General features: G+C 53.3%; 2 protein-coding genes across 2 annotated transcripts in view; both read left to right on the forward strand.

Moving 5' to 3' along the window:
* Positions 1-18,168, forward strand: part of PCIF1 (phosphorylated CTD interacting factor 1) — a 144,664-nt gene that overhangs the window by 85,548 nt on the left and 40,948 nt on the right. The gene's annotated exons all lie outside the window — the stretch shown is intronic.
* On the forward strand, positions 4,097-15,061 carry CTSA (cathepsin A). Its single transcript, XM_082227692.1, has 14 exons — positions 4,097-4,305; positions 4,782-4,896; positions 6,549-6,599; positions 7,018-7,104; positions 7,190-7,345; positions 8,582-8,673; positions 9,148-9,232; positions 9,389-9,480; positions 9,737-9,815; positions 10,648-10,796; positions 10,922-10,997; positions 11,158-11,247; positions 13,953-14,057; positions 14,489-15,061. Exons 1-14 carry the CDS (start codon positions 4,112-4,114, stop codon positions 14,570-14,572), a joined length of 1,455 nt encoding a protein of 484 aa, XP_082083818.1. The 5' UTR covers positions 4,097-4,111; the 3' UTR covers positions 14,573-15,061.

The following is an 18,168-nucleotide window of genomic DNA, read 5'->3' on the forward strand; positions in this document are numbered from 1 at the left end:
TCCGTAAGTGACTGTGGAGGCCAATTCTGGACCCACACGTCCTTCCACAGTGGGGACATTGGTTTCCGGACAGGAGCTGATCATGCTGTGGATTTGCCAAGCGTGCCTTCCTCCTGGCATGTTTCTCCCTTGTGTCCTGAGTTTGAATGGTTTCACAAGAGTCTGGCTTGCAAGGGATCCTCCTCCCTCGGAGTCCCTTGCCAAAGCCCAGCTTATCGTGCTGCCTGAAGAGCTCAGAGGAGGGAGGGAAGGAAGACTTAAATGAAGAAAATGAATATCGATAGGGACAATCAAAGCTTAGGTTCTGCACTCAGGAATCCTCCGACGCATAAATACAGGCTGGGGGGAGCACCTGTTTCAAGCAGTAGGAAAGAATTTGGGGGGGGGGTGTCTTTGGAGACCACAAGTTTAACAAGAAGTGGGGTCCCTGATTTTTAAGCAGGGGTTGGGTGGCCATCTGCCAGGGATGCTTTCCCTGTGGTTCTGGCATTGCAGGGGGTTGGACTAGATGACCCTTGAGGAAGAGTTGCCCCACGAAAGGACTTCCCCCTACATTTCTGGGATTCAGCCACCAGAAACAGCGTCTGGCCAGATTCTGGCGTATTTCCTTTACAATGGCTGAAAACCTTCTTTTCCTTTTGCTCTGGTGCTTGGATCCTGCTTGCAGGCTTCCGATAATAGACCTCTGGCCGGCGCCTGTGAGAACAGGGTGCTGGACTGCCTGGGCCCCTGGCCTGATCAGCAGTCTCTTCTGATGCCCTCCAGTTCTTACGCCAATCCTCTGGCGCACCAGGCGCCTGGTGAGCAGTCCATGAGCCACTCTCCCCAGAATCAGCCATGGATGACTCAGAGTTGGGGGGCAAAGAGCTGTGGAACCTGGTAAACTGACAGGCGTTGTCATGATGGGGATGAGCTTCTGCAAGGATGAGTATCCTTTCAGCAGATGGCCTGAGGCAACGGGCCATTGGCCCAGCAAGCCTTTGGGCACCACAACTGGCCTGGCCAGTCTCCCCATCACAATCCCGTGTCCCCCCCCCCCCCGGGGGACCTTGTGACTTGAGTTCTGTGCCCAGAGGAGGAAGTGACTCTTCAAAGAACAGCAGGTGCTTCTTGTGTGGGTGGAGAAGATGCTCCCTGAAATGGCGACATTTGCATCTGGAGGGTGACGCTTGCACAACAGGGATCAGCTGCTTGTGACCCAACGGGGAAACTGACATCACACTTGGGGTTTAAGCCACAAACGTCCTTCCCTAAAAACCTACCTTCCTTCCACCTGCTCTCAGACAGCTGAAGTCAGTTGAGACGGCTGGCCTGCTCCCCAAGGAAGGTCTGGGCATTTTCTTGAATCCTCAGCCATTCTGTTCAGGCTTGTCCCACCAGTTAATAATAATAATAATAATAATAATAATAATAATAATAATAATAATAATAATAATAATAATAATATATTTATACCCCGCCCATCTGGCTGGGCTTCCCCATCCACTCTGGGAGGCTTCCAACAAAATATTAAAATACCTGTAGATCCCTGGCAGAGACATCACCTTGCCAACAAAGGCCCGTATAGTTAAAGCTCTGATTTTCCCAGTAGTGATGTATGGAAGTGAGAGCTGGACCATCAAGAAGGCTGATCGCCGAAGAATGGATGCTTTTGAATTCTGGTGCTGGAGGAGACTCTTGAGAGTCCCATGGACTGCAAGAAGATCCAACCTCTCCATTCTGAAGGAAATCAGCCCTGAGTGCTCACTGGAAGGACAGATCCTGAAGCTGAGGCTCCAAGACTTTGGCCACCTCATGAGAAGAGAAGACTCCCTGGAAAAGACCCTGATGTTGGGAAAGATGGAGGGCACAAGGAGAAGGGGACGACAGAGGACAAGATGGTTGGACAGTGTTCTCGAAGCTACCAGCATGAGTTTGACCAAACTGTGGGAGGCAGTGGAAGACAGGAGGGCCTGGCCTGCTCTGGTCCATGCTCCTCCAGCACCAGAATTCAAAAGCATCCATTCTTTGGCGATCAGCCTTCTTTATGGTCCAGCTCTCACTTCCATACATCACTACTGGGAAAACCATAGCTTTAACTATACGGACCTTTGTTGGCAAGGTGATGTCTCTGCTTTTTAAGATGCTATCTAGGTTTGTCATTGCTTTTCTCCCCAGAAGCAGGTGTCTTTTAATTCCGTGGCTTCTGTCACCATCTGCAGTGATCATGGAGCCCAAGAAAGTAAAATCTCTCACTGCCTCCATTTCTTCCCCTTCTATTTGCCAGGAGGTGATGGGCCCAGTGGCCGTGACCTTCGTTTTTTTGATGTTGAGCTTCAGACCATATTTTGCGCTCTCCTCTTTCACCCTCATTAAAAGGTTCTTTAATTCCTCCTCACTTTCTGCCATCAAGGTTGTGTCATCTGCATATCTGAGGTTGTTGATAATTCTTCCGGAGATCTTAATTCCGGCTTGGGATTCATCCAGCCCAGCCTTTCGCATGATGAATTCTGCATATGAGTTAAATAAGCAGGGAGACAATATACAGCCTTGCCGTACTCCTTTCCCAAGTTTGAACCAACCAGTTGTTCCATATATATTACTAAAAAGGAAACAAACTACCCGTAAGGGGTCTGCTGCATCTGACAAGTGGCCCAATAGCAGGTCCCATGGCCTGCTTCTCCTAGGAGCCACCCAGATGCCCCCCAAGGAGGAAGGAGGGCAACAGCGCCCCCTGTGTTGCTCACCCTGCCATCCCAGCATATTAGGAACATGCAGGAAGCTGCCTTCGGCCGAGTCAGATTCCATCGACCAGAGCAGCCAACTCCGAGGGGCTGAGGTCCCTTCAGGGCCCCCAATAAAATATTTGAGCCCCACCCCAAGTTGATGGGCATTGCCATTCAGATGATGGGCATGTGCACCCAAGTTTGGCCAACACAGGGTTACTGCTTTCGGTTTGATTTTACATGTTGTGATCACCCTGAGACCTCCGGGTATAGGGTGGCGTATAAGTTGAATAAATCATAATAATAATAGTGCTTTTTTCTAATATATATATATATAAATGTTTAGGGATGCTCTCATTTTGAGTCTAGAAAATCATCATTTTATAGTTCAAATCGGGGGAAAGGGAATACAGGAGACTGAGGTTTTTAAAGTCATAATTAGGAAAAATTCTAGTAATCAGAAATAAAAGAAACAGTACACAAGAAGTAAACAAGGAGGCCATTGAGAGGATAAAGGAATTGTATTTTTAGGTTATGCTTTCTTTGTGTAAGGGGATAGGAGTTTAATTTTGAGAATGAAATTGTCAATGGTGGTGGGTGGGCTTGTTTGTTTGTTTGTTTGTCTGTATGAGTTGTTGTGGACTATGTTGTAAATAAAAAATAAAAATAAATAAATAAGTACCAGTAAGTACAGTAAATGGACAAAAGTACAAAGATTTATAAAATGTTTAGGGGTATGTGTCCCCCTGCGTCCCCCCAGAAAAAAGCACTGATAATAATAATAAAAAATAAGTAATTAAAAATATATATATAATATAATTATAATTATCTGTGGGATTGAGTGCAGGTATGTTTGAACATTTTTAAGGATTGTATGAAATGTATGTTTGTATGCTTGTATATTGGCAATATGTGTGTATTAATGCTGAGTTATTTTAATAATAAATACTTTTAAAAAATATATATAATGCAATGAATAAGAATTAAACTAATAATAATAATGCTGACCGTGAAGGGCCCTTGCTCTGTCAGGGGGTCGGCGATGTAGCTAATAATAATAATAATAATTTTGTAAATAATAAACCACCTTCTTCTTCTTCTTCCTGTTTCTGTCGCGCAGGAGATTACGGTAGCGAGGGCGCGTCGCGTACGGTCAATACGGCCCCGCGACGGCGGGGGGAGGGAGGGGGCGCTGCGTGGCTCCGATTGGCCGCCCGTCCCTGGGGCCCCGCCCCTCTCTTCCGTGTCGTCAGGTGACCCGCCCGGGCCATATGAGCGCGGGTCACGCGCGCGCGGCCCCAGTCGAGCCAAGGCAAGCAAGCGAGGGAGGGCGGGCGGGCGGGTCCGGCTGGATGCCCTCGAGGGGTCCCGCTTGCAGGGTCTGATCTCTCTCTCTCTCCTCGCAGATGCCGCCTCGCCGCGCTGATGCTGCTGCTGCCTCTCCGCTGCTGCTGTCGCTGCTGCTGCTCCTCTGCGGCGCTGGCCAAGCGGCGCCCGCCGGGCACGAGGTCACTTACCTGCCGGGGCTGGCCAAGCAGCCCGCCTTCAAGCACTACTCGGGCTACCTGGACGCCGAGAGCGACAAGCACCTCCACTACTGGTAGGCGGGGGGGGGGCGGGGAGGGGGGCTCGCACCTGGGTCCCGCGGGGCCAGAGCTGTCAGCTTCCAGATTGGAAAAGAAAGGATCCGCAGCCGCAAAAAGAAGGGATCCACAGCCTCACCTGTCCCGGGGACAGTCTACGGGATACAGTGGTACCTCAGGTTACAGACACTTCAGGTTACAGACTCCGCTAGCCCAGAAATAGTGCTTCAGGTTCAGAACTTGGCTTCAGGATGAGAACAGAAATCATGCTCTGGAGGTGCAGCGTCAGCGGGAGGCCCCATTAGCTAAAGTGGTGCTTTAGGTTAAGAACAGACCTCCGGAACGAGTTAAGTACTTAACCCGAGGTCCCACTGTATCTAACAATCCAGGATAGCAGCGGGAAACAGCGCTGGACTAAGGGGATTTCCCACCAAAAAAGGGGAGTTTGACAGCTCTGCCTGGGGCTGCTCACCTCCTTCCGCCTCCCTTGCAGGTTCGTGGAGGCGCAGGGCAAAGGCGACGCAGACAAGCCCCTCGTGCTGTGGCTGAATGGCGGGCCCGGCTGCAGCTCCATCGCCGGCCTCCTGACAGAGCATGGGCCCTTCACGGTCAGTATCCAGGACTGATGGAGGGGGGGCGGGATCTGGTGGGCAGGAGATCCCTTTCCTCTGGAGCAAGTGGGGAAGCTCTGGGCATTTGCTGTGCCAAGGCGGGAGAGAGCCAGGCATGGAAATCTGCATTTCTGTTGAAATTGCTTTTGGAGATGTGATTGCTGCCTTGAGTTCCTGGGGGGGGGGGGGAGGGAGAGCAGCAGCATATGGATTTGATACAGTCGATGGCAATAATTTATTTCAAAAATTTTTTATTAGCTATCCACATTTATTACAAACAAATAGAAAGAAAACATCCTAACTGTAATAATTCCGCTTTCTTAACATTCCTGGGTGCCTTCCTCGAGTCCCCCTGGCTGAGTTTCCGTATAAATCATTGTAGCAGTTTTCCAAAACTATTTTCACATAAAATTTACTTGGTCGATTAACATCTTTCTCAATAGCAATAATTTAGAAGAGTTCCGTGGGATCCGGCCAAAGGGGCCCCGGAGCCCAGCATCCTGTTTTCCCAGGGGCCAACCGGGCCCCCCTGAGAAGCCCGCAAGGAGGGCCACAGTGCAACACAGCCTCCAGCGCCTGGTTTGCAGAGGCCTGTTGCTCCTGACCGGAGTTAGAAATTCAGATATATATATATATAAGGTGGCCCCAAATGGCTCCTTAAACCAAGGTTGCCGTCGTCCCAATGGAATGTCTAGTTGCCATTTGGGACCAAGGCATCTCTAAAGTCTCGTTTTTCAAATGGCGGACTGACTTGTGATTCTCAGTTAAACATCCGGCTAGTTCAGAGGACAGTCTTGAGCCGGGTTAAGAACTCTGAGAACCGAAAACAGAAAAGTCGCTCGATCCAGAGACAGCCCAGCCAAATATTGGCCTATTCTGACCTCTTTCTCTGAACGGTGACTGCTCCTGTTCGGGCCACACCGAAACAGCAGTTTGGTTCCTGAATGTTTTAGTGCTTGTACAGCTAAAACATAGCGGATCGAATTCCACAGAGTGGGGTAATAATGTGTTTAAACGGTCCCGATCCAAGGATCCCTGGAGGGTTTCAGGCAGGCTCCTTTGAAACGCACAGGGGAGATTCCATATAGCTATCCTGACTAGTAGCTATTGCCAGCCTTATTTGCCTCTTAAGAAATTGGCTAATCCTCTTGTAAAGCTGTCCAGGTTTGTGGCCTTGGCTGCATCTTTGAGGTTGATGCCACAACTGGCCTAGCGGTTCCTTGTTCTCCAAGCTGTGGCGCTTTCAGGGTGGGAAGGTGCACGCCAGCCGTGGGTGACGAGAACTCAATCAGCGTTTATGAGATCAGCCACCCGCCTGCGCTCGGCTTGTGACGAGGAGGATAATCTCTTGAGAGCCTGGAAGTGCAATTGTTTTCCAGTATCACTCATCGCAAATAAGGGCCTGTCAGCTCCCTTTGCAAAATAAATAATCTGAATTGGAAGTTAATTGGGATGATGCACCATGAGGTGACTCAGATTCGAAACCTGAATGTGTGAACTTTCTCACCGTGAGGCCGGCTGCCTCCTGATCTGCCCAGGCCTGCTCCGCACAGAGCCTTGCAATAAGGATCTGCTGCGATTTGGGTCACCGGAGAGGGAATCCCCTTGCCTTGTGTCGCAATAACAGCCCCTTCTCCCTCCCTTGGCAGATTCAGCCTGATGGATCCACTCTGGGATACAACAACTATGCCTGGAACAAGGTGAGGCCTCCTTCCTCCCCCATCCCTCAAGGGGGTCCCTAAGAAATGCTTGCTGGGAATCAAAATAGAATTCCTGGCTCTTTCTGAAAGGGCAGTGGCAGCAAAGGATCCCGTTGCCTGGCTCTGGGCAGCTGGAGAGCCAGTCTGGCGTGGCGGCTGGAGTGTCGGAACAGGACCCGGCAGTCCAGGGTTTGAATCCCCGCTTGGCCACATGCAGCCCATTGGCTGTGACCAGTCAGTGCCGCCTCACAGGGTGGTTGTGGGAATAAAATGAGGAGGGGGAGAATCCTGGACACTGCCTTGAGCTCCTGGGAGGGAAAAGGTGCAGGGAAATGAATGAAGCCAAGCGCTTGAGGGCACCAGGTGTAGGTCGCCCCCTGGTGGGTGAAAAGTGACTTGCTGCCCCCGTCTCTTTCAGCTGGCCCACATCCTGTACTTGGAGTCCCCCGTTGGGGTGGGCTACTCCTACTCCGATAGCCAAGACTACCGGACCAACGACACCGAGGTGCGTATGGTGGACTGGGAGGGGGGCCCTGGGGGCTTCCGTTCCCTTACCTGCCGTGCGCTCACTTTGCCCCTCCCCCCGGCAGGTGGCTCGCGTGAACTACCTGGCCCTGAAGGAGTTCTTGCGCCTCTATCCGGAATACAGCAGCAAGGACCTCTTCCTCGCCGGGGAGAGCTATGGCGGAATCTACATCCCCACGCTGGCGCAGTGGGTCATGCAGGACCCCAGCCTCAACTTGAAGGTGTGTGTCTGCAGGGTCCTCTAGGGGGAGGAGGAGGAGGAGGACCAAGGGCTGGGCTGGGGATCGGGGGCTCTGCATCCTCTGCCTGACAAAGGAGGCGGCTGCCACTCACCTGCTCTGGAGGATTTCAAGATCCTGGCGCTGAGCCCGCGCTCGAAAGAGTCATGGGTGGCAGCCGCGTGCAGAGGCTCCTCAAAGGCCGCCTGCTTCACCTGCCCCAGGAGCTCCGGAGGAACCAGTCTCAGCTGGCAGCTCCTTCCAGAGAAACGAGAACGGACTCCCTCGGAATGTGGCGCCTCGCCTTCCTCGGAGGTTTTTAAGCAGAGCTTGGAGGGCCATCTGTCAGGGATGCTTGAGCTGAGATCCCTGCATCACAGGGGGTTGGGCTGGATGGCCTTGGGGGGGTCCCTTCCAACCCTACAGTCACGTGATTTTGATTCTAGAAGCTGCTTTAGCTTTGGGGACGAGGGCGGAGAGAAGCGCACAAAGGTTTGACTCCCAGACCGCTGGGATTTGAGGGTACCCAGTGGAATCTCTGGGCGGTTCAGTTCATGGCAACGGTTGTGATGTTTAAGGCAGCTTTGGCTGGGTCAGAGCCTCAGCAGCCGCTGGGGAAGCCACAAAAAGTGGAGGCGGCAGGCCTGTAAATCGCAGAGGCATTTTCTCACCTTGACACGCCTGTGGAAATTAAGTCACAAAGAAGGCAGAGTTGCCATCAGGTAACTAAGCAACAGCCTGGTTGGGCAAGCAAGAAGGGAGATCCCAGGCTCAGAGGAAGGAGCGTCAGGGCCAGAAACTCAGCGGAAATTACTTCACTCGCATCTTCCCAAGACCTTGTGGCTCCTTTCACAACAGCCCAGGGAGCAAGCTTGTTTTCTCCTGCTTTCTGAAGAACTTAATGATGGGAAGAGTTGTTGGGCAGTGGAACGGACTCCCTGGGAAGACAGTGGACTCTCCTGCCCTGGAGGGTCATAAACAGAGTTGGGTGGGGGCATTTTCCAGGGGGTTGGACTAGATGACCCTCGGCTCCCATCCAGCGCTATGATTCTGTGGTTTTAACACTATAAGCTCTCTGTTGGGGAATATACATCAACACGTTTTCCACGGCAGCAGAGCAAAGGAGAGCTCAGCTTTCCAAATGTAAGAGAAACATGCCACGTTTTGTGGCGGCAGCCCCTTCTCGCTCGGGTGCCAAGGGGGCTTCCTCGCTGATGGGGCTGTGCCTGTGTTTTCCAGGGAATCGCAGTGGGCAACGGGCTCTCCTCCTACGAGACCAATGACAACTCCCTGGTTTACTTCGCCTACTACCACGGCCTCTTGGGGAGCAGGTGAGAATCCGCTGTCTTGGGGTGGGGGCTGCGTCCTTAGCTGCAGAAGAGGGCAGTCTGAATTACTGTTCAATTGGGCCTTATCAGAAAGACTTGTTTGCCACGCAAAGGTGGCAAAAGGAACTTCCCTCGTGTTTCTTACATCGGGGAGCGTGGAAGCGATTTCCCACTGCCTGCTGCACAAACAGATCTTCAGAAAGTCTAGCTCAGCAATTAAGTTCCTAAATGCAGAGATAAGAGCACACTTGGAACATTTTAGTCGTGGCGAATGCGCGGTGCAAATATGTGATGCCGGAAGGACAACAGTTTATGTTTCTGCATTGTGAAAAATTGATAGAATTAAGTTCTTTGATGGAGAAGATGGGCAGTGGGGGGGAGGGAGTGGAAGGGGAGAAACGGGGGTCTGCTTTGGCTGGGGGGGGCGTGGCCAAGCCCAGGGCTTTGGTGTGATGATGGTTCTGCCTCTCCCTGCAGGCTCTGGTCAGACCTGCAGGCCTCGTGCTGCTCTGGCGGGAAGTGCAACTTCCATGACAACAAGAACCTGAACTGCACTCTTGGGGTGAGTGGAGAGCAGCTGGCTAGGGCATCTCTCCCTGCCCCCGAACCCACTTGTGGGGCACTGCCTGGGCAGAGGAGTGGGGCTGGGCCCCCCCCCCTCTCTCTCTCTCCATTTCCTCCTGGCTGGAGCCTTGCATTTCCCTGTGTCTCGTTGCAGATGGCGGAGGTGATCCGTATTGTGGACGAGTCCGGCCTCAACATCTACAACCTGTATGCCCCGTGTGCTGGCGGAGTGCCTGGAAGCTACAGGTAGGCTTGGCTGCTGGCAGGATCACTCCCCAGTGAGATGCAGAGACTGCCTTATAAGCCACGCCCAACTCCAGCGCCCGCTGCCCTGCCCTGGGTGGGTGAGAGGGGCAGGAGGTGCCAGAACGTCAGGCAAGAGCTGAAGCTCCGGGATTCTTCAGCGGTGGTCCCTGCGTGGGAGGGGGTTGGGCTGGATGACCCTTGGGGAACCCTTCTGGCTCTCCAGTGAGACTAAGCGGGACCCTTCTTTGGCTTCCAGGTACAATGATGGGATGCTGGTCAGCTACGACCTGGGCAACAACTTCATTCGGCAGCCACTTCGTTCCTCTTGGAGGGAGGTGAGAGCAGCTCTCTAGAGGTTGGGGGGGGGCCATTCCGTCTCCAGTTCTGCTTGGCGTCAGGCTCTCTCCTCGAGTGTAGAGGCAGAGGGGGCAATAGGCCCAGCCCAATGCTTTCCAGTTGGGCAGACCCAGAAGAGAGAGAGAGAGAACTGGGGGGGGGGGGCTCGTGAGAGGACACCTGTATCCGCTACCACCACAAAATCGCCCCCCTCCCTCAGCCGTCGCTTCCGCCAGTGGCCTAGCAGACCTGAGCATGGAAAGACTTATGTCGTCTTGGCGGGGAGGATCAAAGGCATGGGTAGGCAAACTAAGGCCCGGGGGCCGGATCCAGCCCAATCGCCTTCTAAATCCGGTCTGCGGGTGGTCCGGGAATCAGTGTGTTTTTAAATAATAATAATAATAATTTTTATTTATACCCTGCCCTCCCCAGCCAAGGCCGGGCTCAGGGCGGCTAGCAAGCAATAATAAAAACAAGTTGAATGAATACAACTTAAAAACAAGATTAAAATACAACATTAAAATATGGAAACATTAAAATATTAAAATGCAGCCTCATCACAGGAGGAGAAAGAAAAAAGAAAGTTGAGTAGAATGTGTCCTTTTATTTAAAAGGCATCTCTGGGTTATTTGTGGGGCATAGGAATTCGTTATTTTTTTTCTCCAAAATATAGTCCGGCCCCCCACAAGGTCTGAGGGACAGTGGACTGGCCCCCTGCTGAAAAAGTTTGCTGACTCCTTGTCAAAGGGCTGCTTCTAGCAACCAGAGCAGCTGCTGGCACCTTCAGCATACTTACTTTGAAATGTGTTCGCCCCCCCCCCTCTGCCCCAGTTCCTACTCACCTTGCCGGTCGCAAGTAACAAGGCTCGCCTGGACCCCCCCTGCATCAACACCTCGTCCCCCACCACCTACATGAACGACCCCCAGGTGCGCAAGGCCTTGCACGTTAAGGACGATGCCCCGGAATGGCAGATGTGCAGGTGAGAGAGGACAGGTGGGGGGGACGGCACAAAGGTGGCCTCTGGAGGGGAGGAGGCCTTGACCTGGCCTGGGACTGCGCAGCTTCACCCCACCCCTCCTAACGCTCCTTGCCCCCCCCCTCCAGCTTCCCCGTCAGCCGGGGTTACAAGCGCATCTACATGACGATGAACGACCAGTACCTGAAACTGCTTGGCACCATGGTGAGTCCATGGAGGTGGAGGGAGGGAGCCCCCTGTGGGGTTTCTCCATTGCAGGGGGTTGGACTGCTAGGCCCTTGGGACCCCTCCTCAGGACCTGGGGGGCTGCCCCAGAGAGCACCAGTGGCCTCCACTAACTCCAGACTGGCCCTCCTGCCCTCAGAAATACCGCATCCTGATCTACAACGGCGACGTAGACATGGCCTGCAACTTCCTGGGGGACGAGTGGTTCGTGGACTCCTTGCGCCAGAAGGTGGGTTGAGCCAGGAGCCGTGGGGGGCTGCTTGGAGAAGGGTGCCACCCACGGGCCCCTATGCCTTTCAGCGGGACCCCTTCCCTCCAGGGCTGCTGAAGGACAGAAGAAGATCAGAAGGTCCTGGGGCGCTTCCTCCACCTGCAGGTTCTGATGGAAACTAGGCATCCAGAGCCTTTGGAAAGGAGGGAGCCAGTTTGCAGGGCTGGAGTTCCCTTGGTGTGAACTCCCCATCTTTCTGGAGGGTGGGGGGGGTGACGTCTGGCCACTGCTCCCTGGAGACTGGGTCGGACTGAGGCTGAGTCAGGTGTGTGCCTCCTGGGAAATGCCTCAGCCGCTTCTGCAGTGAACCACGATGTCCTTCCCACAGTGCCTTGTCACACTGTGGAACTCACTGCCACAGGACACCAACCTGGATGGCTTTAAACAAGGATTAGATATCTGAATAATAATAATAATTTATTATTTATACTCCACCCATCTGGCTGAGTCTCCCCAGCCACTCTGGGCGACTCCCAATTGAGTGCTAAAAACAATACAGCGTTAAATATTAAAAACTTCCCTAAACAGGGCTGCCTTCAGATGTCTTTTAAAGATAAGATAGCTGCTTATTTCCTTCACATCTGAAGGGAGGGCATTCCAAAGGGCGGGTGCCACCACCGAGAAGGCCCTCTGCCTGGTTCCCTGTAGCTTTGCTTCTCACAGTGAGCGAACCGCCAGAAGGCCCTCGGCACTGGACCTCAGCGTCCGGGCAGAACGATAGGGGTGGAGAAGCTCCTTCAGGTATACTGGAGGCCGTTTAGGGCTTTCAGGGTCAGCACCAACACTTTGAATTGTGCTTGGAAGCGTACTGGGAGCCAATGTAGGTCTTTCAAGACCGGTGTTATGTGGTCTTGGCGGCCGCCCCCAGTCACCAGTCTAGCTGCTGCATTCTGGATTAGTTGTAGTTTCCAAGTCACCTTCAAAGGTAGCCCCACGTAGAGCGCATTGCAGTAGTCCAAGCGGGAGATAACAAGAGCATGCACCACTCTGGTGAGACAGTCCGCGGGCAGGTAGGGTCTCATCCTGCGTACCAGATGGAGCTGATAAACAGCTGCCCTGGATACAGAATTGACCTGCGCCCCCATGGACAGCTGAGTCCAAAATGACTCCCAGGCTGTGCACCTGGTCCTTCAGGGGCACAGTTGCCCCATTCAGGACCAGGGAGTCCCCCACAACCACCCGCCCCCTGTCCTCCAAAGACAGTACTTCTGTTTTGTCAGGATTCAGCCTCAGTCCATTAGCCGCCATCCATCCTCCGACTGCCTCCAGGCAGATGCTGGAAACCACAGGAGGGAAGAGGGGCTCTGGTGCAGGGATCCTGCTCTTGCTGGTTTCCCACAGCAGGGCCACCAACTTGGGCCCCGGTTTGGGTACCCAATGGCACCACCTGCGCCTTAATGTGACGTCATGGCTTCACGGTGCCTGGCAGGGCCTGGGACGTGGTCTCCGAGCCTCGCAAGACCTCCAACGTGACTCCCACCCTGCGCTGTGGGTGCCTGGGCCCCCAGGGCCCCCTATAGTTGGCACCCATGTCCCACAGTGAGGACAGGGTGCTGGACTGGGTGGGGCCCCAGCGGTCTGATCCGGCAGGCTCTCCTCAAGTTCTTACAGACCCTAATTGGGAAACCAGGAATGGAAGAACTTGGAAAGCTGGGGGCTGCCAGCTCCCATATTTTGTGGGGGGAATACTTTGTTCCTCTTTCCTCCTGTTCACCCAAACATTCAAATGTTGCTCTAGCCCAGTCTGTTTCCAGGGACGGAGGGGCGAGAGGCTTTGCACTTGCTTTCTGTTCCACGTTTTCTCTTTCGGTTCTGCTTTCCCACATGGGAGAAGTGAGCCGCGAAATGCTGAGCTCCTCCTTGCATGTTTTGAGGAAGCCGGCTGGTTTTAATTTAACCTCAGCACCACCAAGAAGCTGGCAAGAACCACGCTTAACCCCCAGCCAGCTTTTCGCCTAAGACAGTAAGAGCGGACTCCATCTGATGGTGGTCTGAGGACTCTCCTTCCTTGGAGGATTTTAAGGTCCATGAACAACCATAGTTGAGAGGTCCCGGGCCCTAAGGAAGTCAGACTATCCTCCACCAGGGCCAGGGCCTTCTCAGTGATGGCTCCGACCTGGTGGAAAGCTCTGTCTCATGAGGGCTCTGCAGGATTTAACCTCCTTCTGCAGGGCCTGTAAGACAGAGCTATTCTGCCTGGCTTTCCATTTGAACTTAGCCTGATCTTTTATTCCCCTTCCTTCGCTCCCCCTCCCCTTTTTAGGAAGATCACCCGCTCTGGGATCCCACGGCTAATTCTTCTCACTGGCCCAAATAGGACTAACTTAGCCAGCTAACCTTGGTGATCATCTAATGTTTATTGGATGGATTTCCCCCCTAAACTGATTTCTGAATTTATTGTTATTCCCGTTTTATACTGTATTTTATGGTGTTTTTTGTTGCATCAATTAAGTGTTTTAACTTTGTTGTTAGCCGCCCTGAGCCCGGTTTTCTGAACCGGGAAGGACAGGGTATAAATAAACATTTATTTTTTATTATTAAAGCAGAGGTTGGGTGGGCATCCGCCAGGGATTCCTGAGGTGCGATTCCTGCCTTGCAGGGGGCTGGACTAGATGTCCCTGGGGGTCCCTTCTGGTTCTGAGAACAGGGTCTCTGCTTGGCAGGTGCAAGTGGCCCGGCGGCCCTGGATCTACACCGATGAGAACGGGCAGGACCAGATTGCCGGCTTCGTGAAGGAGTACACCAACATCTCCTTCCTCACCGTCAAGGTAAGTGGTCCAGGTGTGTCTGTGGCTGGACTCCCGGCCAGGGCATCGTTTCTGCCCCCTGGAAACCCTTTGGCCACCCCTAACCCCCTCTTTCCTTTTTCCTTTCTCCTTTTGTGATGGAACTCCTTATTTGGGGACTTCCCTGGCTTTTTTCTGGCTCATGTAGGACCAGTCTGGATAGTTAGCCTTGGTGAAGACTTGACGTTTTCATCCCCAAAAGTTTTTGATTGCGTTTCCACTGAAACGAGGCTGCATTTTAATATTTTAATGTTAATCTTGTTTTTTAAAGCTGAATTTCAATCAGTTGTTTTTATATTGGGTGTTAGCTGCCCTGAGCCTGGTCTTGGCTGGGGAGGTGGGGTATAAATAAAAATTTATTGTTATTATTATTATTTATAACCCTGCCATGTTCTCCCATCTCCGACCCACAGGGAGCAGGTCACATGGTGCCTTCGGACCGCCCAAGACCCGCCTTCAACATGTTCCAGCGCTTCATCACGGGGCAGCCCTTCTAGCCCTCGCCTCGTGGCGCCCTCTTCCGCCTCCGAGGGGAACTGCGTCCTCCGTGCGCCCGCACCCCCTGTGCCAAGGTGGCAGCTGGGACCTCCCGCAGGGCCGCTTGCCCCCCATTGCCAGGCGCTGGGGAGGCACAAGGACTCTCCGCACCCTCCGCCCTGCCGGCCGCTCTCCTGGGCTTCCAGGCTGCCCTGGGGGTTGGGGTGGGGTCCGCCGGGCCCCCTCTTCCTCCTCCTCCTCCTCCTGGGGCAGCCCTCCCCTCCCTCCCCAGCACTGCCTGTGGGGTTTTTGCACTGCCTTTGGGGAGCAGGGTGACACCTGCCTCCCTCTCCCCCCTTGCACCCCTAACGGGACCACCTCTCTCAGCCTTAGTTCTCGGTCAGTCTTGACGAAGGGATCTGAATCACTGGTGAAAGAAAAACCACTTCTGGGCTGCACCCGCGTCTCTGGGCCGGGGCCCACGATTAAAACTTATTTTTCTAAGGGGACTGGAGTTTTGCGTCTGTCTCTGGAGGCACCTGGGGGGGGGGGGTGCTCGCCTGGCTCTGCAGCTTCTCTCCCTCTTTCCTCCCCCTCTTGCTGTCCTCTGCGTTTTGGGAGGAAGGATGGGGGCTAGATGACCCTGCCTGCCCTTCTCTTCCCTGCCCCAAATGGCAGATCCTGGGAGGGGGGGGGAGTGATTGACGGCTGCCAGCAATGATAGCCAAGCCCCTTCCCCACAGCTTCAGCCAGCAATGCTTCCGAATAGCGCTTGCTCGAAACCAAAGGGAGATTTCTCTTGCGGCCGGATCCTGCTTTGTGGGTTTCCTGTGGCAATGCTGTTTTTAAATGGCCTCAGTCGAAAACGCAACAGGAGGAAGCGCATTCGCGTGCTTTGTCTTCCTTCCCCTCTTGCTCCTTGGCCATTTCTAGATGCTGGAGGAGGTGATGACTCAGCCGAGGCTCATTATGGGATGGCTTTTTTAGCGGGGGCAGGTTGGGCCCATTTTCCCTGAGCTCTGGCTCCCAGGCAGCCACCCGGCTCCCAAACTCTGCCTTCCAAGAGCTGCCTTGGGTGGGGCCGACAAGCTCAAGCATGCATCTCCGCAGAGGTGGCTGCAGGTGTGTCTTTTACCTGGTGGGGGGCGGAGCATTCGCACCAGCTACCTGTGTCTCCCAATCTCACCTGTCCACAGGCCCTGGAAAATGCCTGGCATCCTAAATCCAATGCGCTGAATCTGCTTTGTTATCTCAACACATTTTGGGGTCATTCACCAAATGTTGAAGCTCAGAAACGAAACAGCTTCATTTTTTAGTCACACATCAAAAGTCTTTCGCTAGATGTCTAAGGCATAAAGAAGGAAGTGACTCTCTAAATTGTTGGGGCAGCCACTGCTATTTAACCTACTAATTGTGCAATAGAATCCTAGAACTCTAGACTTCGGGGACTCCTAAAGTTCATCTAATCCAGCCCCACTGCAACATGGGGAACTCTGCTAAAGAAGCCCTGACGGCCCCCCGCCTCTTTTTAAAGCCCCCCAGTGAAGGAGAGACCACCTCCTTCCCAGAGAGTCTGGTCCACTGTTGAACAGCTCCTGCCGTCAGAAAGTTCCTCCTGACGTTTAGTCAGAATCTCCTTTCGCGTAACTTCACTCCATTGGTAAACGAGTGACATTATGTTTGCAGAAATCGCCCGTTTCTGCAAGCAAGCCATAACGACGCAGAATTCCCAAGCGTCTAAACTCAGAAATGCTTGTTTGTTCCCCATTAAATCACGGCTCAGTCCAGGCCCACTTTCTCCTGTGGAGCGAGGAGAGTCTGCCCTGGGTGGGGGGGCCAGGAGAGGCCTGTGGCAGAAGGGATCCGGTGTTCATAAGGTCTAAAGTGCCATACCTGGTTTTGCTAGGGAGGCCTTTGGGGCTGCTGCCGGCCTGGGTCAGCGGCTGAGCTCGATGGCCCATTGACTGACTTGGCACAAAGCAGGTTCCTGTGTGTGGCTCCCTTGACAGCAATAAAGCCCACGGAGACTGGACTTTCACAGCCCCAAGTAGCCAAGCCAGGATCAACGAGGAAGGGAATTTAAAAATAAGCAGCCGGTGTTAATGCCCTTAGAAGCAGCCGCCTTTCCCTTGCCAATCTTCTGCGCTACAACCCCCGGTGTCCCTGACCCCCCTTGATGGGTCTGGTAGGGATGGCAGCCCAGCATATTGGGGGGGGGGGTGCCAGGCTGGTATATAAGGTCTGGGCACACAGCGGGACTCCTCTGCAGCTCTGAAAAAGGAATCCCATCTGCCAAAGTAGACAAGGATTTGGATTCTAAGACCTGTTCGTGTAAGGAAGTTTATGGAAGAAAATCTGTCTTCCCATCCCAGGAGAAGTCCTTCCCCAATTCCATAGAGGCTTTTTATTATTGGGGGGGGGGTTGTCACTTGACTGACGAAGGGGCTGGGACACGATCCTCCTGCAAACACGCAATATTGCCTTGCCTTAGATCTACAATTGGTACGCACCTCGAACACCCCTTGAGGGCCAAAGTGGCTTTTCAGATTGGAAAGGTGGGAGCGTTTGGAGAAAATGCCATGTCTGTTACTAAACATTTTAATCTAAGTGCGGCTGCAGAGTGAGAGGGCTGCATCTTCTGCTGCTCTGAAACTCATTTCAAACTCCTCAGGTGGCCTAGGGGGGGCCACATTCGCTCAGGCCCACTGCCCCCATCTGTAGTATGGAGATCATGTTACTGGCCTACCTTCTAGGGTCGTCGTAACTTGCACCATGATGGTGCAGATGCAGGTGATGCGCTGGGCTGCGCAGGTGCCAAGTGGGCAGCAGCAGCAGTGTTACAGGCCTGTGGGCATGGGGTGGGGCACTGCTTGCCCTTCCACTGTGGACTGATTTTCTCCCCTGCATATCGACCCACATAGGGAAATAATAAGGGCTATCCATCTCCGTGAGAGCTGGACCATCAAGAAGGCTGATCGCCGAAGAATTGATGCTTTTGAATTCTGGTGCTGGAGGAGACTCTTGAGAGTCCCATGGACAGCAAGAAGAACAAACCTCTCCATTCTGAAGGAAATCAGCCCTGAGTGCTCACTGGAAGGACAGATCCTGAAGCTGAGGCTCCAAGACTTTGGCCACCTCATGAGAAGAGAAGACTCCCTGGAAAAGACCCTGATGTTGGGAAACATGGAGGGCACAAGGAGAAGGGGACGCCGGAGGACAAGATGGTGGGACAGTGTCCTCGAAGCTACCAGCATGAGTTTGACCAAACTGCGGGAGGCAGTGGAAGACAGGAGTGCCTGGTGTGCTCTGGTCCAGGAGGTCACCAAGAGTCGGACATGACTAAACGACTAAACAACAACATCCATCTCAGTGGCTTTGCGTTTCCAAAGAGGGGAATTCAACCCCCCAGGATGTTGCCACACTGTCTGGGCCAGAGTGCCTGCTCTGTGGCAAAGCCCCCCTTGAGGCCTGGTGCCTTCCTGCCAGACGCTGCCCCTTGGCGCAAGGCCCTCAGCAGTCCTGTAGCTCACCCAGCTGAGCTACAGAGTGAAGAAGAAGAAGAGTTTGGATTTGATATCCTGCTTTATCACTCCCCTTCAGGAGTCTCAAAGTGGCT

This window comes from Podarcis vaucheri, assembly GCF_965113315.1.
Source record: "Podarcis vaucheri genome assembly, chromosome: 6".
Classification (NCBI taxonomy): domain Eukaryota; kingdom Metazoa; phylum Chordata; class Lepidosauria; order Squamata; family Lacertidae; genus Podarcis; species Podarcis vaucheri.